At 41.8% G+C, this 24532-nt stretch overlaps 1 protein-coding gene across 1 annotated transcript in view; it reads left to right on the forward strand.

Annotated features, from left to right (window-relative positions):
- LOC144827307 (maternal DNA replication licensing factor mcm3-like) overlaps window positions 1-24532 on the forward strand; it is a 213928-nt gene that overhangs the window by 118587 nt on the left and 70809 nt on the right. Inside the window, exon 10 of the mRNA XM_078685676.1 lies at window positions 10154-10328. Within this exon, the coding sequence (XP_078541802.1) occupies window positions 10154-10328 (175 nt within the window). The remainder of the gene's footprint in view (window positions 1-10153; window positions 10329-24532) is intronic.

The raw sequence follows: 24532 nt of genomic DNA on the forward strand, positions 1-24532 counted from the left end.
ATACCTGGATCACATTTGTTTTCCACCTGGTTAATATTTTAACTCCTTGCTTTGCTGCTTGTTCATTTTGAGTGGTTGGTTGTTTTTGTCGGAGTTAATTCTGGTGTTTCCTCTATCTGTGAAGGCGTTTACTCACCTGTTTGCATTGGATTTGTATCCTTGTTTCTTGTTAGATCACAGGGGGCACCTACCTGCTGATGGCATTTAACCTGTCCAGATTATTTCTTGTGTGATTAGTTTTCAGGATTATTGTAGGATCCATGCTGGTTGCAGGCTCTCTCGCTGCCCTGTGTGAGTTCCTATGCTTCACATCCTCCACCAGTTACGATAACCTCTCTGCAAGTGTACACAGTTTGTCTTCTATTGGAGTGCATGTGACCTATAAATTCATTGCCTAGTTTAATGTCTAGGTTACTGATCTTCGAATTGATCTCGGAGATATCTACCAAAGATTGCAACCGATCCACCTGCATTCATTGACTGCCAGGTCAAAGCATTTATTGCTGCCAGTAGAGTCGTGTTGATGGATGATAACCTTGGCTGGCAGTTTTTGGATGCATTTGACATTTGCAGTGGCGCCGTCCCTCCTTCCTTTAGATGTGAGACTTCTGTTTCATTAAATATTTTAACATCAGTTTTACTTAGTCTAAAGCTGCCAGAGGGATTTATGCTGTCATGCGCCAACTTCCAAACAAGAGTGGATGTTGAGGATTCTTTAATTGCATAGTTTTGTGGCTTCCCTAGTTTTTCACGGCAAATGTGTACCTTTTTGTGTCTCATATTTTGTTGTCCTGCTATGGATATTATCACACTGCTCATCCTTACTTGTCCTTGTAGGCTAGATTGTTGTTTTTTTTTATCAGCCTTTTCGTTCTCCTTTGACCGGAAATATGTTTCAGTTGTGTTTACTGTGGGCACGCTAGGCCCCCCTGCAGGGCTGTGTCCTTGTTTGGCCTACTGCAGGCCCTAAATTATTAGATTATCTGTTTCAGTGAGGAACTTATTGCATGTAGATGTTGGATTGTGAAGCTTTCTTTTATCATAAGTTTCCCTTTTTGGAGGTTTTTAGATTGTTTGCCTTGCCCTCCCTTTTTTTTGGTCTTTTTTTTGTGTGTTTTTTTTGTTTGCACATCATCAGGAAGACTCTGTGACAGTTTTTAGTTGGATTGAAAAGCCGTGTGTTTTCTCGTACTCTGTAATCTATTTTTTTTATCTTGGTTTAATACCATAATATACTTGTCTGATCACTCGCTGCTGTTAGCTACTGCTTGGGTTTTTGATTAGCTTTGCAAATTGGTCGGGAAAAGCGGAGTTCCATTTGCTTCTTACGCTGTGGCGTAGCATTTTCTAATATCCTTAGCTCACTTAAGCGGTGCGGTGAAGGGACTGTAAATATTTTGCGCCGAAACAGCAACTGTCTCTTAATACCCAAGTCTGGCATATGTGTTTCTCTGGTCTGCACGAACTCCTAGAGTCTTGGGCTCCGCATCGATAGGGCCCAATATTATGGGGTTCAGTCTTAGAAGTGCTTATTGATTCCTTAAGTTCTCCTTGGTTGTCCGACTATTGGCCTGTGCCGCCAAAGACCTTTCACAGTGAGGAGGGAAAGGAGTTGTTAAGTGGTGCAAGCTGCACTGGACCCCAAGCTGCCAGCGTACGCACCTGATGCGGACACCATCTGCTCCCCCAGCCCTAGTCTTAGTACCTAGTACTGGGCACACTCTGTCCCTAGCAGAAGGTGGGACCTGGAGGAGGGGGTGTATGGATGCTACATGAGCCTCCTACAGGTGCTGGTGGTGTGGTGCTGGCTGTGTCGCAGCTAGCTGATTAATCTGGTGCACAAGGGCGGCTAGGGCAACCCGGGAGCGAGTGAAGGAGGTGGAAAGCAAGCAACAATCTCCAACTCTGAAGTGCTAAGCAGAGAAAAGTATAGTGCACTCCCCAGTATTCCACAGCTTTGCATCGCCACACTGCTCCGTGCCCCTTTGCTCCTCTCTGCACCTTGGGTCTCCCCCCTCCCCCAACGTACTGCTCCTTACACCACTGCTGAGGGCCCCTGTGGCTGTTTGTCTCCTTTCCACACGCTGCAGCAGGCTGTGCTTCTCCTGCTGCTGGCAGACCCTCATGATTTCCGCTTCCAGTAAAATGAACGGTTGAGAGCTCGCATGATTATTAATTGACCCATGCACCATCCGCGAATTCAGCTTCCAATTCTTTGTACTCTACAAGCATACAAACTTTGTGATGCAACCGAGGCCAAGGAATAATATTGTCTCGGCTCTAGTTAAATCCACACATTGCACCAGCTGATATTTGGGCCCAAAGATTTTGAACATCTGCAGCCCATAATATTTGAGTGTTTCCTCCGAGATTGGCAGGAATGAAAGTCAAAGTTCTTCAGTATGCTGATGACGCCATCATCTTCGACCATACGCGTGTTTGACAGCGTCCCCTGACTGCACTGGTGGCCTACAACAAAGCAAATAAACTCCAAATCAAAAACACAAAGAGCAGGATTTTAAATGTGGGCGTTTGCTTTAACAAACAAGGCAGCTATTCTGATAGTCTCAGCTCCCAGAAACATGCCTGTTATGCATTGATATCTACGTTCTGCAATTTGGTACAAAAAAATTACCTGCCCCAACATGTCTGCCGCTTGTAAGCTTATCCATAGAAAGCTAATGCCAACTCTGATGTTTAGAGCATTCGCGTTTAGAGACCAACTTGAGATTTGGCTGCATCAGTCACAAAATAAAGGCTTCCTCTCAGTGTTCACCTTCCCAGACTCCTCTCTTGGGTCTTGTCTTTGACTGGAATTCAATTTAACAAGGAAAAGCTTGATAATAAAAGCTCACTTAGTATACGGTTTGAAAGTGTAGAATACAGCTAGCGGCTCATCGAAATATGCCATTTGGCAAATCTTTTCTGACGTAAAGCTAAAGTGGCATAGATGTTTGAGAGCCTAGACCGAAATCTTGAAAGCAAAGGATCTCTGGGAAAGCTCCCTACCACCCCAAAACGATAGGCAGAATTTTGACCAAACGGGTAAGATTAACATTGAAGCAGTTAGCAGTCTGGATTTATAATTGCAGCTCCACTTCTTTACAGCCTGGGTAATATCGCAGGGTTCCTGAACTATCCAATGAAACGCTCTATGAAGAAGCAATTACTACAGTTATAGGGTGGCAAATCTCCATAAAGAGTACCACTTTGGCCGTATGACGGGAATGACAAATTGGGTTTGTAGGCTTTGTGGGGCTGCATCAGTCTTCAATGCAAATTGTCTGCATTTGTGCTGGTTTATAGACTACTGGCTGTGCCAGTTTCTTTTTTACAGCTCTATATAAGATCTAATCAATTACATTTTAATAACCTGGGTTAATCAGTTAGGAGCTAGTTGAGTTAACAATCATAATAGATCATTACAGATGATTCTCTACCGATCTTACAGGATTGGAGTATGACAATGAAAACCTTACAATTGATTACTCGGACTGGTAATGGTTCTAGCTACTCCCGATATAAACTGTTGAAGTACTAAGAGTGTAGCGCTCAGAAAGCCATTGTGCTATACTTCGTAAAGCTAAATATAAGGTTACCCTATTGAGTTCTAGCATTTTGTGGACTTTCAGCCGCCAGGAATGATCTGCTCTCAGCTGGTGGTTCTGATACTGGGGAGTAGTGAGGTCCACTCAACTGCATGCTGGACATACAACTCCAGAGCACAGCCACTTCATAAGCTCCCCTGTACAGAACTGTAGAACTGTTAAGCATTTTGTCTATTGCTATGAAAATTGTTGGAGAAAATTAGTGGTCCCCTGCGATATAATGTATACTGCCTACGGTAGCTTCTATATCTATGACCTGACTGATCAACGAGAACATAATTCAACAGTGCAAATAGTTGTGTCCTGGGGCACTGCTCACTTGGTGGAACAGTGCATACTGTCTTGGTGAGTCTAAATGTCATGCTAACCTGCCCAGTGCTGCATAAGTTAACTCAAAATAGTTGAATTTGTGGAGTGCTTCTACACAATCAGAAGGTGTAGAAGCACTTGGAAGGTCGTGATGCGCAGATCAAAAACTGTAAAAAGGAGTATAGGACTGAACTAAAACAAATGCAACAGAACGTGTGAAACCGCCTGGCTGGAGCTGCACACAGCATCAAGACAAATAACTTGAATTTGTTTTGACAAATTATTGGCCGTGGTATTGGAAATTATAGACTTGCCAACTATTCTTTCATCCAATTTGAGGCCTGGCGAACTCTCATTCTGGGCCTGTATTAAGAGCTGCCTTACCTGCACCATTTACCTAAATAAAACACTACAGATTTCTAGATAAGAAATAAAACTACTAGTTAAAAAGAAATCTTGCCGGTCAAGTGCCGTTGGCCCAGACAGAATCCCAATTGATGTGATCAAATCCGATCTAGACATGTGGGCATCTTTTACATCTGCATTTTACAGACATTCATGTGTCTGGCAAAATTCCTGCATCTTGGAAAGGAGCCATTGTGCACCCGGTCCAGAAAAAAGGGAATAAAGTGGTCCCAAAGAAATACTGACTTGTAACTCCTTGATGCCGAAGGGACAAACATCTACTGAATGCATTGTATGCTTAGGCGCTGGAATCCAAGCTTTTGCCACTATTCAGTTTCAGGCAAACCAGATCCACCACAGACCTTGTCATTTTGAAACTTCTTATGGATAAAACCCTACAATGGGGTCTCAAACTCCACTTATGTTTTGTTGATTATTCATCAGCTTTTGATCTGGTCAACAGATCGAAGTTGGGGGCAAAACTACCCAACTGGGGCCTTAATCAAACTCTACTACATTTGTATGGTTTGTTGCATGAAAACACCTGGCTTCAAATTGAATTAACCAGCAATACGATGTCCCCCAACAGCTGCCTTAAATAAGACTGTGTTTGTGCTCATCTTTTTATTTTTTTTTATTTTTTTATTTATATATATATATATCTCAAATTATGTGGGCTTGGGTCAAAATTAGTTGAGCAACAATACCCTACTTAGCCTATGCTAATATACTTTTATCAAGTACCCCTAGTGGCCTCCAAAACGATTTAAGGAAATTGGAAGAATTTAATCATGAAAATGATTTAACGGTAAATTCTGAGAAAATCATGGTCTGCGCATGTTGCTAATGAACAGAAGAAAGCCTCCATTATCACCAACTCGGTGAAGAGATTTGTTAGCAATTTCCATGGGAGAGTGGTTACACAGTCACTTAACATAATTAATTTGAAATTGATTCCAATGTTATTATATGGCTCCATTGTCTCTGACTCAAAGGTTATTATCTTGAATATAATTTGAGATCAATTCATTTCTACACTTACCGAAGTCAACGTCCGAGGCAAGACTTAGACTGGAACTCTTTACCAACTCTGATAAGCCGATACCACTTAGATAAACAACAACTGTGACTGTCTAGTATTGACAGGGGAGTCTTTAAAGCAACTTAATGCCGCTGAATTGAGAAGTTCCATGATTATTAGTTCTACACTGTCTCGCTTCTGTCAATATTGTTAAAAGAAACCATCTACCACCATTAAAGATCTTGGCCGCAGCATCATGGTTACAGCAGAGGACAGGCTCTTTGTGAAATTTTAAGCTACCAATCGCGGTAAAGAGTATATCAAAATCATACAAGCTTTCTGACTATACTATGGATTCCAATTCACACACATCTCGGGGGTATCTCAACAACCTTTGCACCAACTTATACACTCGGGTTCCTATGTTTTCTTTGTTCTATATTCCCTATCTCAATCTGAAGACGCGTGGAACTTGACTTGTGTGAATACACAACCTTGCTCACTTTGTAATTACAAGAATGAAACTATTGGGCACACTGTATTTGCCCAGTTTTCCTTGTGCTGTGGACAATGTATCTAACGCCTTTGTTTATTTCGAATAAGACTCGAACATTAAAGGATGGTGTAATATATATATATATTTTTTAAAACGGAACTGCCAAGCAGTAGGAAGAATTACAAGTTTTTAGATTTTTTCATACTGCCATTTACATCAGAGTAGTTTTGGAAACGTTTGATAATGGCAATTTTGAACATTTGAATCGCCGTCCTTATTTTCTCTTTGTATTAGATGGGTATTGGTTAATTTACTGTGTAGCCATTTTTATAATTATAATTATTGTACAGTTTTATTACTTCTAACCCATTTATCATATCGATCAGGTATAGAACAATTGAAACATTTCACCTGCATGACTATCTTCTCGAAGAGCAGTTGGATTTTTTTTTAGTTACTAAACAAATACCGCAGCAGGGACCATATCGCTGTTTGACCTTTCACCTATAGTGAACACTGGTCCACGTCTGTAGGAGAACCGCTGTCTATTTGGGAATAATACTCAATCTAATCTTTTATCCTTGCAGGGAATGGGAGTAACCAGGTGTGACCATCTGTGCATCTCTATTTATTAATTTTAGACTAAATCAACCCATCATGATCTTTTCACTGCTTGACTTTTCACGTCTAGAGGACAAGGGCACCCAGGGTGTTTTTCTGCCTTATTAGGTTTCTCTTCCATTCCAATTTTCCTCTTTGTTTCACTTCAGTAATTATTTTGCTGTAGCAGGCACCAGCACATCTGCTCATTACGCACCCCCCTACCTTTATTCTGTTTCCTTTCACTTATTGTCATTGGTTTTGAACTTCAATCTATGAAATTTTACTTTAAAATGTTGGGTAAAACACAATCGTTTACACACAGAAGAGGTACAACAGTGACAGTAAAGCAAGCCACACACATGCCAACGTGCACGGAAGAATTCTACCTGTACACATGCACTAGGCATCTCAATTGATTATTTTCCTATAGGAATGCTGCCAGGCAGGGCTCATTTAGCTGGACAGCCCGTTTGAAGGCCTGCCTTAAACTTGGAGGACTCTCCACACTCTAAATGCATAAACTGCACTTTTTTGCTTCACAGACTATTCCTCGTTAGCCAAGATGTGTAGTTTGTGTATTTTTTTGTTGGTGTAATTATCTGTCAGGAGCTGTGCAAATCACAGCTTTTGACACTTGAAATGACGGTGGGGGGGAGGAGGGGGGGGGGGTGTAGGGTAGCAATGAGAGAAATTCCGGAATGCCGTAGTGGGCGAGTTGACACTACTGTACCTTTAGCATTCTGCTGCCGGTGCCATGACGTGGACCATGCGTCTTATCTTGTATTAGAGATGCTCCTACACTATTGAAGGGACACCTGCCTATTTCTCAGAACCCTAGGCCAATGGAAGGCCAACTAGTGAATGTTTCGACCCAGAACCAAGGGACAATGTAGGTCAAAAAGAAGCAAACTTAACTTCTTGGTGCCAGCAATTGAGGCCTGCATTTTAAAGGCCAGGTTAGCCTGCAATTCGTTTTCCATTCTCCAGAAGCCAGTATAGAATATGTGCTTCTAGGGCACTATCGTAATTAAATTAAACTGATGTGTAAAAGGTGACTTTTAAAGAGCTGCTTCTCCACCAGTCTCCCTTTGTGTTGGACTGTTTAAGTTCTGTTGCCATTCCAATGACTGCCATCCGCTATGAGGATGGCAAAACTGGTAGTGATATCGGGGCACGAATGCTAATTTACTGGGGACCAATGTCTGTCATATTCTTCTCAGACATGGCTAAGTCTTGCCTGGTCACTCTTGTAATTCCGCAGTTTCCCATGGAATGTTACCGGGATGCTTTGGTTGTTTTTCTAATATTTTGTTTTGCTCTGTGGCTCGGAAGAGTTTAAGGAGTGAGAGGGTGTGGAGTCAGGTTGGTCCCTGGCTCGGAGTTCTCCTCTTGTAAGCAACTGCAGATCGACTAGGAATAGGATGCATAATCCCTAGCCTCCCACTTTCCTCCCCTACTTGCCAATCCTGTTTTAATTGAGGAAAAGCACTGGAACATCTTCCCCTTTTGGCACTCTAACTTCGGTGTATTTTACCCTGGCATGAAAAAGGGTAATCAACGGAGATCCAGTGAGAGGGTTCAGATCAGTTCCTAAAAAGTTTGCTTCTACTTTCATTGATGCGTCACAAGACCACTCAATGTTCCCACATATACGGGCCCTGATGCGCTCTCTTGCTTGGATAATGTTTTTTATCCTTCATTAATCCTTCCCTGCTCCAGGCAGTCTGTCGTTTGATTTGTCACGTGGACCCTTAATGCCTGTAAAGAGCACGATTGGCCATAAAGGTAAAAAAAAATGCCATTTGTTTAATTTTATGCCATGTATTTCTATGGCATGTATAGTGTGACGGCTAGTGTAGCTCGGCCATATAACTAGGCAGAATGTGGGATCTTAATCAATTTTTTCACATGCAAAGTGAAGGCAGACTTGGATTTGGCAAAAGGCTTTATTAACTGTGAAATAAAAGGTTTGCATGCTTTTGGGTTGGTTGGAATGTGGGGGGGGGGTGAGGTATGAGCATGTATAGAATATTCAAAGGAGTTCTTGATCGGGTTTGTAATTAGTTTTTACCCTGCACCAGGGCTCTACCGCTCGGATTCTCAACCTTGGAGTATTCTCTGGCCGGACCCGCCCCTTCCTCACTTTTAGTTTGAGCCAAACTCACCTGCGGTGACAGTGGTTGAAAGGTGGACTACTGATCCACAGCTGTTCGTGGCATTCAAAATGTCAGATTTCAGTGTAATCCGGACAGGATAAAATATCAGTTTGACAGAGAAGAAGCTGGAATGCGGTTAAACGCATTAAATGCCCTTGCAGCTTTGTGTGTGCTACATATACATATTTTTGGTATGGAGTATAGTAAGCTGGGGTGTCATTTGAACTCTTAGAATGTGATCGTTCTCAGGGCAATATACAGTTTCCTTAGGATGAATACATTCTGACTTGGGTTGTGGAATCCATTTTAGGAAGTTCTCCAGTTTGGTTGTTGGTCTGGTTTGGGAAGTTTAATGCATACTTTTTCAAGCGTGTAGCCTAGTTTAGGAGGCCATGGATAGATGCCAGCCAAAAGTGGTCCAGACTTTAACCCTTTCTTTATGAAGTCAACTGTTTTAGAGGAACTTACCTGACAAACTGTTTTCATTATAAGGACTAATCTTTTGTAGCTTAGGTTTAATGCTTGCCTTGGCACAGACTGTCTTACGTGAAGTACAGATGTTCCACTCTTGCCAATTAAAGTGACCGCGTTAGTTCTTAAATTGCTAAATTTGTCAATCTGTTTCTCTCATCTGTGTAAGCAGCTAAAAGTGCATTTGAAAAGTGAAACTGTGTCCAACTGAATGTCTGAGCTAGTCTGGATGCATCCCTTGTTAATGGCTTCTGGCAAAACCCTAAATGTGACGTGTCATAGTATACATCTATTCTCCCATACCAATTGCTTTGATATTGGAAGTGGTTAATCCTAATTGGTTCCCGAGTATTGTTGGAATGGACATTTTAAGGATGGATCTATAGCTATATATGTCGCCAATCCATGCTGAGGTGTATGCCAACTTTTGGCCACACCTAAACTGAATTTCTGGGTCTACTTTTTGGGGTAGGGGCCTTTCCGCTCACCTCTTAGAATATGCTTAATTATTAACATTCTAGACATGCGCCAGGGTAACTTAGATGATCTGCATAGCAGTACCGGGATTATGACCAGGAAAAGTAGTTTTAATTTGTTTTTTCTGATGGCAGGACTGAGTGCGTCCCGACAGTCCATCTCGAGGCATATGTTCCATTACAGGAGTTGTACCACTGGCACCTGAGAGTGCCCGGCTCATTCTCGCTGCAAATCACAGGGTTTGAAACCCCTGGGCTTGCCATTTTCATTATTATTATTTGCAAAGGTGCATCTTTACTTTTTTAGCTTTACATATTTGTTTCTTCCTTTACTCATTGTATTCATCTTTAATTATTTTTTGATTTATGCTGACGCCACTCTCGCAGGTGGTAAATTAAAGTAAAAGTAACATGGTGGTTAGATGCCACATGCATGCACCATGGATATGTTTACTTCAAGAGCTTTCTAGTGAATGGTGCATTGCAAGTATTTACTAGGTTATGGTTATTCTATTAAATCATTATGCAAAGTGCCCTAGTTAATGACCTGCAATGTAATATCATAAGCAATGAGTTTACAATTCCTTTTCCCTCTCCCCTTTCATCAGTACGACCAGTACAAAACACCAATGGAAAACATAGGGCTGCAAGATTCCCTTCTGTCGAGATTCGATCTGCTCTTCATAGTTCTCGATCAAATGGATGCAGACAATGATCGAGAGATTTCGGACCATGTTCTGCGCATGCACAGATACAGGGCACAAGGAGAACAAGATGGACATGGTAAGGCTTATGTTAATTGGGGTATACTGCCTTCTACTCATCTGAGACACCCTTTCATAAATGTGGGCGAGGTCTAGTGCTATGAATCAAAGGCGCAAACGTTTCAATAAACTATGTTGTTAAATAGGTAGAATAATCTGAGGTGTTGGGATGGGAGCTCCTGCCTACGCCACAGTTTGCCCTATTACATGTAATGGACGGGGTGGGGGGCGGGTAACCTATATAAAAGACCTCTGATGTTGCTGGGCCTCACGATGGCCAAAAGACTTTGCTAAGGGGTGGAAGGACCCGCGAGCCAAGTCGGTGGCTGTCTGGAAGAGGGGGGCTAGACTTTTACATGGGGCTGGAGCAGCCAATATTTGTGGCCAGGGGGTGCCTGCGGAAACATTATAAATCTGGAAGTGCTGGGCAGATTTTAGAGGTATGTGGCTGGAGCCCCCAGTGGAGCAGGAGGACCTTCCCCGGGATGGGTGATGGGGCGAGTTCCTTGGAGCGGTTGGACATGGAACTAGGGAGGCGAGTGTGCTTATGTATGTCTTATCTGTTGCACTGTATATTGCTTGTTATGAACGGGTTGGGCTGGGATGTGGTTGTGCGACTCCGGATGGGGCTTGGGGGGGGGTGGCATGGGGGAGGGGAGGTTGTTTCAGAGGGTTTGTTTATTCACTCGCTACTCCATGGGTGTAAGGTGAAAGGTCGATTACCTTTGATGCTGTTATATTTATGATTTGCAGTCGACCCTGGGGTACAGGGCCCTGCATAACGTGTGCAATCTGACAATAAAATCTCTTTACAAAAAAAAAGACTAGGAATAAAGCCAGCACATCTGAACTTTATTTGCCTCGATCTTTTTTCTGACCAGACTAACTTAAATTATTGGTTTTTATGTATTCAGATAATTACTTGCTTCATCCTGTATTAGTGTCATTTATAATCAGAGTGCACAGAGGTTGTCAACAGTTGATCTGATAGTTGTTTGTTACCTTTTAGGAACTATTTTAATGAGGCACATGAGTGGCTAATGTAAGTTGTGGGGCACAGATCTTTTTTCGCATTGATGATCTATTCCAAGCGTGCCTCGGAGCAGTGTTGGATGGAAGGTATGGAGGAGGCAGGTTGTACAGTGTGTGGCAGACTAATTTTCTTCAATGTTACAATTAGTAATGGGCTGTGGGAAAGACTAAACAAGGATGCACTAGTTAGTGCCTTGTTGCTGCATCCGCATTCTCAGAATAGCCAGCATCCGTGTACCCTCTGGGGGAAGGTGTTTTTCTAACTTTTTCTTGAAGGGACTGGCCTCACCCAAATGCCTTCTCAGGACGAATATTGCATCTCATAATGTACGTTTTTCCTTACCATTTAATTATGGAGATTTGGGCATTTCGGTCTAAGTAAAAACAAAAAATAGAAATCTAGATCTATAGCTCTAGATCTACATATTTTTTTCACTTCTGAATTTCTCCTCTCCTTCCTCTCCCTGTTGGGTGGGTTTGCTGAGGGGGACATTATACTGATGGGAGATCTTGTATGGGACACCGCCTTAATACTCACCATCACAGAACACATGCCGTTGTATTCACTAAAAATACTAAACCAGGGCTTCGCCAATTAGGTTTGTTTGATTCTTGGAGATCTATTCACGCCACCACCTGAGACTACACTTTTTTTTTGTCATTCCTACCAAACATATTCCAGACCAGATAATGTTTTCCTCATCCAACCTCTGCAGCACACCATTTAAAATGCCACCATGCACAACTATACATGTCGAATTATGCCCCAGTGTAGTTCATATTGGAGCGGCAAACTGAAATCCACCTTCTGTAGATCGTTCTTCCCAAACCCTTTTACTCAGGACTGTCTCTTCCGTGACTAACTCTGTAAAACAATTTGAGACTACTGCCAAATGAATAAGTCCCAGGACACTAACCATTCAACAACATAGGATGCCTTCAAGATGGTGGTTAGGGGGAAATGTTTCTGACTGATGACCACTCTAACCAGGGCCAGACTGGGAACCAAAAACGGCCCTGGCAAAGTGCTCGGCCGGACCCACCTCCCCACTCGGGGGTGTTGGAGGTGCTGCCGAGCTCTTTGCCAGGGCCGGTTTTCTGCAGATTTTGTTACAGGGACGATTTTGCAGCTATACTGCAAACACGGCCCTGTAACAAAAACGGCCCCCAGCGGCCCAAAAACGGCCTCCACCTGTGCAGCGCACCGGGGGATTGCCTGGTGCCTGCTACGGCCAGTCCGGCCCTGACTCTAACCCAACATAAGTCTCAAAGACTAGCACAAGAGGTTTAATTTCATTTGGCCGAACAGGTTCACAAAGCCTACACACCCTGACCCTCCAGAGGAAGGTCACTGCACTATGAGGAAAAAATCAATGCCCTATACACGAATTGTTTAACAACAAGGGGTGGTGATGGACAGAGTTTCTGAATTAAGCAGAATACTCTCACCCAGTCAAGAGATCAGGGCTAAATCCAACACTGTTTTGTAGCTCACTGCACCATCCCAGTTCAGAACCTGGCTATATGCAAATTAGTCTGTTCCTGTCCCAGTGCATGATGGGAACAGGGCAAACAACTACCAAGCCAATTCTTACACTGGGAAGGAAACAAGCTTCCGGGGACCGGTTTCTGGCATTTCAGCCGTCGTCGGCCCGGCTTGCTTGAATCCTGATGGTGCAATGAGCAAGGGACTCACTGCTCCATCAGGATTCAAGCAAGCCGGGCCGACGACGGCTGAAATGTCAGAAACCGGTCCCCGAAAGCTTGTCTCCTTTCTGGTGAAGAATTGGCTTGGTAGTTTGGTCTGCCCTGTTCCCATGATGCACTGGGCCAGGGACAGACTAATTTGCATATAGCCAGGTTCTGAGCTGGGATGGGGCAGTGAGCTAAATAACGGTGATGGATCAAGCCCTGATCTTTGGACTGGGTAAGAGTGGTCTGCTTAATTCAGACACTCTGTTCATCACCACCCCCTTTTCTATACACTAATTGAGCAGAACTAACCCTACCTGCCTCAAAGACCACGTATGAACTGGGCTATAAAGTTGGGTTACAGCTGGTGAGACAGTTGCAAGTCGAGCAGGAAAGGGAATACATAAGTCAAATACATGGAGAGTCCGGAGAGATGCTGCAAACGGAGGTGGGGGAAGGCTCGTGCAGTTCAAGACTTCTATAAATGCATCTGCACCTCGTACCTACGAGGTACTGTGGAGCAGTGGGCTTACCTAGAAGAGCTTGATTTGCCACGGGTCCCCACAGCCCCAACGAAACTTTGGATTGCCCCACAACGACCGAAGATTTTCAAAATGCTATTGATGCCCCTAAACTACATATGTCACCTGGTCTGGACAGATTTACTGCTCCATTTTACTAAGCTTTCAGTTCAGACCTGGTCCCACAACTATTTAATTATGTGGCAGATACATGCAGTGACATCAATTGTAGAAGCTCTGATATGTCATCCTCAAAATCAAAAAAGACCTTTATTTCTCTGTGTCCTACTGACCAATTTCATTACTTAATCTTGATGACAAATTATACACTGAAATATTAGCCAACAGGTTGAAAGACATCCATGCCGTAACTGATCCATGCGATTCAATCCGTCTAAATCAAAGGGAGGCAGACCCACGACCAATTTAGATGGGTGATCCTCTTGGTCAAAAAAGCTACTAAAAAACATATACTAATGCCATCTTCGCATTAGACACCAAGAAGGTATTCAACCAAGTGGATTGGCCCTCGCCCACACATTGCATCAATTTAGGATAGGGGACCACTTTATATAGCAATGATCCAAGCCAATTACGCCTATCCCTGCTCCACGGTGTAAGTAATTGGGACTGCTTCTGATTTATTTCAGTCTGGAACGAGGTACGAAACAGGGGTGCCCGCTGTTCTCATTACTATTTGCCCTTAGCATTGAGCCCCTAGCTGCAAGGATATGAGCAATGCCCTTCATCCATGGGCTATCTTTTAGCTCAGTTGAGCATAACATTTCCATGTTCGCAGATGACTTAATAACATCCGGGAGGAGGTGAAAGATTGTAATATCAGCCAAACAATCCCAACTACGAACCAGTTGCTGGGCTTTGGTAACCTTCATATATCCTTCTTACTTAACCTGACAATCCAGACAAGAGAAATGGAGGAGATGCTGTCCTCCACCTCCTTCCAATGGATGAAAAGACCTCACTTATTTGGGGATAAAAATCGCTCCCACAGTAACTGGCCTAAACAAAGCAAACTGCCCTCCCCTACTGTGGTAACTTAAAGCTGACCTTAAACGCTGGGCCCTAGTGTATTTGACTTGGCCGCATTGATGCAATAAAGATGACTATTCTACCACAACTTTTATATCTTTCAAGGACTGCCCTTTGGAGTCGATGGGGGATTCTTCTCCTCGATCCGCTCGATTTCAGAATTTTAACTGGCAAAACCACAGGGCTTGACTGCTGCATATAGTATTGACCCTCACTCGGGATGCAGTGGGACTAGCCTTACTGGACCTTACTTTGTACTATAAAGTGGATCTACTACAAGTATTTTGCAGAATGGTCCCTTAGAGAATCTGAAACCTTACCTCCACTTGGACAGAGCGGTGGTCGGTAGGACAATTTGGGATGTCCTGTGGAAACCCAAACATGATTGACCACTTAATGCCTATTTGAGCATGCTAACTACTACCACTCTGAAATTGTGGGACAGTGTGGCTCATGCCCACAGTTTGGCATCATTTCCTCCTCTAACTACATATCTATTAACTACAATTAAGCCTTTAAAACTGCCTTACTACTGGGACACTTCGATCTGTGGCCGGAGGGAGGTTGCCTTACTATTTAGTATCTTTCATGGGTGGGGAATACTTACCTTTGAGCAATACCACAGCAACTTTCAATTTCCTGCCTCAGATATACCACTACACCCAATTGGAGCAAAGAGTACTACAGACAACATTAAAGTTATCAGCCACCATGGACCTTTCCCTTTAGAGAAATTTGTTCGGTGACCGGGGGTGAGGGGAGGGGGGGAGGGGACACACGGTTCTTTTTTTTTCTACTCACTTCTGACCACCGCTGCCCATTCTTTGACTCCACATGACACTTTGGGAACAAACATTTCGGACACCGATCATTACAGAAAAATGCCGCAGTCCTGGCCTTGAAAAATATACTTGCCCACTCGCAATAGCGAGGCAAATTTTATCAGGTCGAGCTATTTTTAGCACCTACTGGTCCATTCTGGCGAGTGAACATAATCTGGAAAGGGACAGGTGTTCTGTTCATTCAGAAAGTGAATGAGCAAAAATGAGGCCTTTGAATCTTGTTTTTATCTTACCACATTTGCTGTCTGTTCAAGGAAATGGGAAATATCACTGCCTTTTTAGTAATTGTTGCTTGGATAATGGAGTTTATTTCTTTTTATCTTACTACAGTGAGGTTTTGTCTAGTGAGCTGTCTGACAATCATTGTGAAGCAAAAGGCTGAAAGATGCCAGTTTTCTAACACATACCATAGCTTGCAAATTAATAGCCCTTATGTCAGAATATGTCCGGAATTACGGAAGCACACGTTTTTGTGATTGAGAAGTGTGATTCAAACAAAGATTTAAATAGGAGCAAAACAAATCAGAACACTACTTTGTGATGTGCTAATGACAACCATTGATAGAAACTATTTCCATACATTGTTTGTACACTATAAAGTGTTATTATTAAAACCGCATGTCCGTGGATAATTTTGTGGCCATGTCAATGTAAAATCTACTCATTACAAATGACACTGTGTTACCACTTCATGCTTTAGTGACGTATTAAGTGATTGGTTTTAAACATGATTTGAGAAACCTTACTGGTCCGCTCTGACAATGCTGTTAATGAACAGAGAGGCAAGTTGGGGGGGGGGGGGGTGATGTGTATCCTATACGTGACCAGATTTGTATTGTATGGGGAGCAAAAGTTTAGCCTATTAAATCAAACACAAGTTTTTTGAACAGCAAACCTGCTGAAATTTCATATTTGAAGGTGCGCACATAACTGTTAAGAAAATGGTGGCTCTGAGATTTAAAATATCTGCCCAGGATCGCATCATTAGGAACCAGTTTATGGGTCAAGACCATTATAATCAGGTCGAATAGATTAAGTCCCTAGACATGCAGGTCTAGTAACATTTAAATGATGTTTTGAGGGCTGCAAACTCTAGGGTGACATATACAGGTTTACCTGTTAGATAGGCCGAAGGGAAGCTCACTATAAAGTTTTGTGATTTTTAGCTACACCTGGCAAACCTCCAGAAAATATTTCCAAGCGAATCAGATCGCTGTTGGAGTTACTGGGAGATTTTACACGCATTTGGTGAGTCTACCCAGTGATAAAACTATATTCTGCTGAGATTTTAGCACAAATGAGAGATTCTAAGCTACCCCCCCCCCCCCCCCGCATACATAATTTTTTGTCTATGGTCTCCGAGATAAGTCCCTTAAACACCAAACATTGGGAGATAGATCTATCCTGTGGCTCTGCCTGGGAGCTGCCAAAACGACCTTAGCTGCAAAATGGAAGAAACCTGAAGCCCTCTCTATGTACCAGAGGCATGTCCGCCTTAGGCAGGGACTCACAATGGTCCGCATTGCTGATATACTCCGACATTAGGAAAGACTTCGACTTTGTATGAAACCTTTAGTGCAATTCCTCTCTTCAGGCCTCCCACTCTTCTCCAGTTCTAACTGTACAAGAGCGCTCCACCTCTTTTAGGTTTGATACCCTCAATCTTGTGTATGCCCACATCTCACTCTCAGGTTGGGTCTGTGCTTGCTCCCCAGCTGCCAAATCAGATTCTTACCCGACAATAACTGCCTCCGAATTTGATCCATGCATGTTAATTAGTAGTTTCCTTTGTTTCGGGACGTTTTGGGGAAAGGGATTACAATGGGCACTTGCATTGTTAAACTGCGTTTTAATTGAATGATAGTGCACATCACTCTCCGAACTCTTGTAATGTGTGGCTGGTCTTATGCGATAACACTGTCCATTTATAATATGCGCCCTTCTCAACGTAATAAAGACATTTTGAGAAAAAACACGTTTTATACCTACTTCCTCCCTACTCCGACTGAAATAGCTACAAGATGACCCCTCCCTTTGATTCAAGAGCAGTTTTATTTCCATCATTGCCAACTTTAAATATATATTTACTAACTTTGTGATTAATACATTTGATAAGTAAATATTACTCATGTCTTTGTGCACACATTGTCTGGGATCCTTACATCACAAAAAGTTGTATCCATAAGGTTGAACTCTTCACTGGGCGAAAGTATCCAGCTGGAATGGGACCTTCCAGGGTGTGAATGTCAAATTTCTCTCATTTGGAGCTTTCCGCCAAATATCAACTGCTATATCGTGATTTAGTCCATGGCTATCAAGCCTTGTGGAACCCATCTCAGCCACAGCCTGCGGCCTTGCCCAGCTAAGGATTTTTGACATCCATTCCAGAGACTTGCGTCAAAGGGGAAATCTTTCTACTGGACCAAACCGGGTCCCAATAGCTGACAATGTTGTGACCAGATCGCCATAGTCAGCACTTGCACTTTTTGGTGCTAGAAACCTCTTAAATCAGCCCTGCTTTTCTACTTCTGATTTTTGTAATTTCTGTGTCAGTTTGCTCATTACACTTTATTATAAATTTGAGTGGGATATTAATTGTATTGTGTGCTACTTTTTAACTGTTTTGATACTGATAATTTTACATTTCTCCTAAGTTAAGCATTTCTGCTGTGCTCTTTAGCTAACCAGGGTTGAGCTCAGGTTTAAATTGAGACCTAATTGTACCTAGTAAGGATTAGTGCCACTATTACTTGAAGAGGACTACTGTCCACTCAACTCATAATCCACTTTTGCCCACACATGTAGATATAGATTTTACTACCTCAAGGTGCGAGCTCCATGGCACTGCCCTGTATGGATGGCAGTACCCTTAAGAACATTCAACCAGATCCATAGTCGATGAGCCTTTCACTCTGTGTGTGCATGAGGACTGGACCAGCTGTCTGTAGCCTGAGATGAGCCCTGCAGGAATGGAATTGCTCTCTATTGTATTCAGGACAAATTGGACGTCAAGAGTCCGTTAGCTGACCTCCTGTGTGGCTACAAGGACACAAAAAAGTAGCAAGAGGTCTTTTTATGAATGCCCAGTTGATCAGCACCAACTGGACCTGTGGTGGACCTTGCTGTTGGCCTCTACTAGAATGATTCCTGGTCCCCAAGTGCTGGTTCTAAGGTACTGGGATGCCTGTAAATTAATGACCAGAAGTGCTGCTCAATACTCACTAAAAGCAGGACTTCCAAGTCTTCTGGAGCTGTCAATAGGACCACGTGGTTAAGGTGTCAGATTTCAATGCCACTTCCTCAGATGCAGCATACAGGAAGGTTTTGAGCTCCATAAAAAAGACTAAGTCCGAAGGTGTAATATTTGATCCAGACCTAACCCGTTGACCTGAATTTGCACCTGGGTCCCTATCTACTACTTTTAGACTGATGTTGGCGCTTAGTGAATTTTGCTGCTATTTTTACTTAAAACTTTAAAAAATCATCTCTGGCTTCCCTGTTTGGATTTTGTCATTTGTGATGTCCTTTTGTTTATAACATTTTATGCTATTTTTCTAATTTGGTTAGGGATTTTTATTTGGAGATTACACTTTATTAATGTTTTGGTACCACACAAATACTTTACACATTGTCCCAAGTTAAGCCTGTCTTCTCTGTGCAGTAGCTACAAATGGGTTGAACTCAGATTAATTTAGTGACCTTGAAGTTCACTCTGGCATGTCCGTGTTACTCCTTAACTGCCCATCACAAATAATCCACTTTCTTATACTATACTTCTTTTGCTACACCTTACCTGTGACTTGGCTTCCTTGCCTCATTTATATCTTTTTTTTCTCTACTCCCTCATTTTCACTGTAGATATCGCTTCTTTTCAATTGGTCTGTCTGCCTTAGTCATCCATGATTTGTATTCTAATTCCACAGTCACTAAAGCCTTTCTGCCCTGCGGTCTCCCTGTGTTGCCTTTAGTCACTCTTGCTTGCTTACTGTCTCTCACAGTACTGCTCTCCCAGCAATTATAAAATAGTGAATCAGCGGCTGCTACTTAAGGATACCTTGCTTTACGTGCACCCTGAAGGCTGTGCTCACCGAATAGTTAAATAGAGACCTGGGGTTGCTCATAATTCTAGTCCTTGATTAGAAATCCACGTTAGTTGTGCTCTTTCTTGGCGCTTCCTCCTTACCTTTTTTTGATAGGCCTAACACCCACACAGATTCAGTCCAAATCCTGCACTTGCAATGAATCAGCTGTAACAATAGTCGATCACTTTTTTTTGGCCTGGGAGTGTTTTTAAGTCCAGGCTGGTAAAATATCAGGAAAAGTGCTGAAATCTGGTGTTTTTGGCCCATCAACTAAAAAACAGCAAAAACATAAATGGGGGGAAAAAGTACATGAGATGTCTAAATCCTTTTGGAATGACTATTAGTGTGAACTATTAGTATTATTGCCCTGTTAAAAAATAGAAATAAAAAAGTAACCCCTCTATCGTCCTACCCAAACCGGTTACTTGCCAACGAGTACACCACACATGGAGCTTAGTATAGCACATCTTTATTCTTCTGTGTGTCACTGCAAACTCAACATTCTAAACCTGCATTCACTTCAGTACTCTCTAATGCTTACGTCACAGTTCTACGGAGTCCATCAGGAGCCACAATGATTCAGTCATTAGATGCTCACACAACACCATCTTCCCAGCTGTAAAAAAATGTGAATATTTTTTTACGCACACACCTATGTGTGTGTGTGTGTGTGTGTGTGTGTATATATATATATATATATATATATATATATATATATATATATATATATATATATATATATATATATATAAAATCTAACACACATTCAGTGTTCAAACTTTTTTGCATTCACTGTTCCTTAGCGTGAAGGACTGACCGTATTATGGGTCCTTATATGCTGGTACTTTAAAAGGTATTGTAGCTCGAATATCTGCTCCTGAGTACTTATGGGGAGCTGTTACATCATCAACTTTTATGTTGTCGTCTCTCCCGTGATTCTCCTAAGTGTCGTCCTGCGGAGCAGCTGGTGAGGATAGCCTCTGGCTAGGTATTTTTCTTTCATGGTAACTGCTTGTTAAAGTCTGAGGTTTGTGCAGTTACGTCTGACTCTTAAGAATTGGGAAAATGGGATACCTTGTCTTTGACATCTTGGATGGTTGCTGTGGAAATGTAATAGCGTATTTCTAGCTGTCGGCTGTTAGACCTGGCACCTTGGCGTGAGTCTCCCTTCCACTTTTTGCTGATGAGCCTCGGATGTTTTGCTGGTATCCGATGCTCAGGGCACTTCACCATGGCCAATCCGTGCCGCAGTTCAAGTGCTCCAAAGGTAAAGTGTATATGTAACTGATTTCCACGATTGGCTTATTTGGTTTACTGTCAGTCCCCAGTAAAGTGCACGAGGAGTGCCGGGGCTTGTAAATACAAATGCCGCTAGTGGGCTTGCAGCGCTGGTTGCGCTACCCACAGAAGCGGTGATGGAGCGAGATAGAAAACAAAATTTTGTTTAAACTCACGAAGTCACATTTCCATAACATGAATAATAATATTAATGATTTGTGATATGTCGTGCTAATACAACATAGATTAAACTTTACACATGGGGGGACTAACATGTGTGCTCATAAACGTGCATAAGTGTTGCATCTTTTTGTTCGTGCAAAATAATAAAATAATTTATTGTTTTCGTTTTTGTCATTACTAACTGCAGCAAACTTAAAAGAAGCCTGTGCTTATTTTGCTTTTCCTTGTCTATGTGATGTCAATTCTACTATTCTAGGTGCACTTAAGTCTCATGGATTAATGAAGACTGGTAGATATAAACGCTGCTTTATTTGTTTGCATTTGCTAGGTAATATTTTGACTAATTCGGGTGGGTTAATTAATTAGCAAACCTAGGGTGGATACAGAATCAACATTATTTCTTACATTAATACTTTTCTTGTTTTTGTTTATTACTAGAAAGCATAAGTTGCCTGCTTTTGGGCCTAGTTTGCTCGAGTTTACTAAAGCTGAAATTTACTTCTACAAAAATCACGAGATGCCCATTCTGAAATAAAGTGTTCGTCAAAGCTGCATTCACAAAGCAAAAACTGATGTGCTGTCATCATTCTGTCGGACGTGGCCAAGGTCGGATATGTGATAAAGGACAATTTTGTCAACTCTAACTTGGCACCCACGGAAGTAAATCGAACGCTGCGAGAACTTTTATTTACAATTGTTGCAAACCGAGGAAGCTCCTGGTTGCATTCAGAAAGGACAATGGTTCTTAAGAAATGTGACTTAATGGAAATTTTGAAATGTGGGTGACATGTCACTTGTCACTCTCAACCAATGGGACGTCGTGGATTTTTGAAAACTTTCCTTTGCTTAGATTAGTTAGCATAGAAAGGTATAAAAAGTCATGCCCTTAGGGATGGGCTGGCTGCTGCTTTCTGACTTTCCGATGAGGGTGAAGTGCTGTCGGACATTGCGTGGAGCACGTAAGAATCCTCAAAGAACTTTATTTTCCATCTATTTAGCTTAGCTAGGGACTTAGGTTTTAGAAATGAAAAAATTTAAATGCTTACTTAAACTTTGATTCGCTTGCTTAATTTGTATTTTTCTCATGATTCTTTATAAACATGCTTGCTTTAATGCTAATAAATTACATTTATAAAACTACAATTTGAAATACTATAATTAGTAAATAAAATCGTACTTTTGACAAACAAGCTGGTCTTGATTATTCAGAAGTGTAGGTTACTATTAGCTAGATCACGTCGCCAATGGTGGTCGTTTAAATAGTTAGGATTTGTTATAATGACAACATTCTTTCCGCAAATGTATAAATTTGTATGTAGTTTGTAAATAAGGTGTATATAGATTTAATCTGACCACCTGATTCAGCAGGCCCAAATATGTCAGGTTTATAAATGGGTCCATGAGTTAGTGTAGAATTTTGTTTATAGGTTATGAAGTTGGGTAGCGTTGTTTATGGCATATTTCCTATAGGCCGCTGGATAAATTCTCTGGTAGCAGAAATTGATGGTTGCTAAGGGTAACCAAGGTAATATATTGGTTGCTAAGGGTAACCAAGGTAATATGTTGGTTGCTAAGGGTTACTAAAGTGTTATCGTATGGAAATAGGATCGATGTTTTAACACATGTTGAGTTCGTTTTTCGTGCTATCTGTAAGCTATACCGGTATAGATTGTGTGGCGAGAAATTAGTCACGCAAATCATCTGTTCTGTTTGTAGTGATATCGCCGAGTATCACAAGTGGTATCGCCGTGTACCATAGTGTTGTCGCCGTGCAGCACAGTTTTAGGGCTAGGTGTGAATCTTGTATAGTGAGGGTTTTCTAAGAAATTAGAGCAGCATGAGAATAGGGACAAAGCGCCTTCCATAAAACTCACTGTGATAAGAATATTAGTTATATCCGAGCTTGAGTGAAGGGTAGAGTAGCGTCGGTGCATGATTATCTATAAACAGGTTAGAGTCCTGTACGGGTACATGTTTTATATCTAAAAACAGGTGAGAACCCTGTACGGATAACGTCGTTATTTTGCTAACGGTGCATGATTTCTATAAACAGGTGAGAGTCCTGTACGGATTTCATGTGTGTTTGAAATCAGGGAATTTTCCGTGTGAAAGTGCGAGTTTGATTTGTAATTTATGTTCAAGTGGAACTCTTAGAACTGTCACTTCGCGGTGCGTTCAGAGGAAAGCGAGTTCATAATTTTACGTGTTAGAAGGGTGGGGTAAGGGTTACTCTACTAACAATTGAAAATTATCCTTAGTGTGAATAGCGCCGTCTATTCCGAAGTGTGGATACTTGAATGTATGTAAACTATTCTAAATAGTGAAACAAACAGATGAGTCCTTATTGTCAATGTTAAGAATTAATTTACACTGAAAAGTGTTCTTAAAATGGCGCTGTGAAAAGATTTTGTGAAGGAGGAGTAAGCGCCAGGAGTGAGAAACGAGAAACCGCAGCTGCTGTGTACGTCACAGAGCCGCGCTGGGATTGGGTGACCTACGTCACAAACTGTACTCTGATTGGCTCTTGAGTCTCTGACGACCTGTAAGCTAATTGGTTCTTCAGGAAAACTCCATTTTTATTGGTTGAGCAGAAAAGTGACGTAGCTCAACTGTTATTGGCTTGTTGGTGTGTTTCGCGCACGGATTGGTTGTTTTGTGGAACATCCCGGAAATATTTTACGAACAAATTTGTGAATTAGATTTAACTCTTAAAAATGAGTTATCACTTTAAACATGTTGAGAAAAAGCCAACATTATTTCAGAAATTTAAAAATTTATTTTCGCCTGACAAGAAAATTGAAACGCGAGGTGGTAAATTACTTCATAAGTATAAAACACCTGCAGCATACATGGAAGGTGAATATGGATATCATACTGTTTTATGGTTTGATAGTTGGAAACGCTATACAAAGAACGACGGTGTTTTAACTTGGCCTGATGATGGTTCATTTAATGTGAAAGTATTAAGGAATTTACGAGAGAAAATGAATGCTCTTATTCCAAAACCGAGACCAACTCAATTTGAGGCTTTAGTTGAGTGGGAAGATGAAATGTATCAGCTACAAAGAGAAGCTAGTGGAATTAAAAGACCTTCTAAAACTCCAGCTTGGAGAAGAGATACTCATGAAGATAGATTGCGAATGTGGAGGCAGGGAAACATGAGTGAAGGATTGTATTTAATTCAGGAAATGGTAATGGGTACTCCTACTGGGAAATCTATAGAAAGTGAATCTGAAGATGCAGTTATGGAAGAAATATATACTACAGCTAGAAAGAATCAACCTTTGAGACCTCCTAGATCATGGTCTACTCCGGTGGTTTCTACTGAAACTTCACCGAGTGCACCTCCAATTAATGAAGCTCCTAAACTTTATCCAAATAATTGTGAAATAATTGAAACTCCTAGAAGACCAGAATTTGATAATGTTCGAAACGAAGGTAGACATTTTACAATGGCACCAAGAGCAAGGGAACCTCCAAAAGATTATACAAGAGAGACAAGAAATGTTGAAGATGTTGATTCTACTGAATATTTAAGATCTA

Source organism: Lissotriton helveticus, chromosome 4_1 (genome assembly GCF_964261635.1).
Source record: "Lissotriton helveticus chromosome 4_1, aLisHel1.1, whole genome shotgun sequence".
Classification (NCBI taxonomy): domain Eukaryota; kingdom Metazoa; phylum Chordata; class Amphibia; order Caudata; family Salamandridae; genus Lissotriton; species Lissotriton helveticus.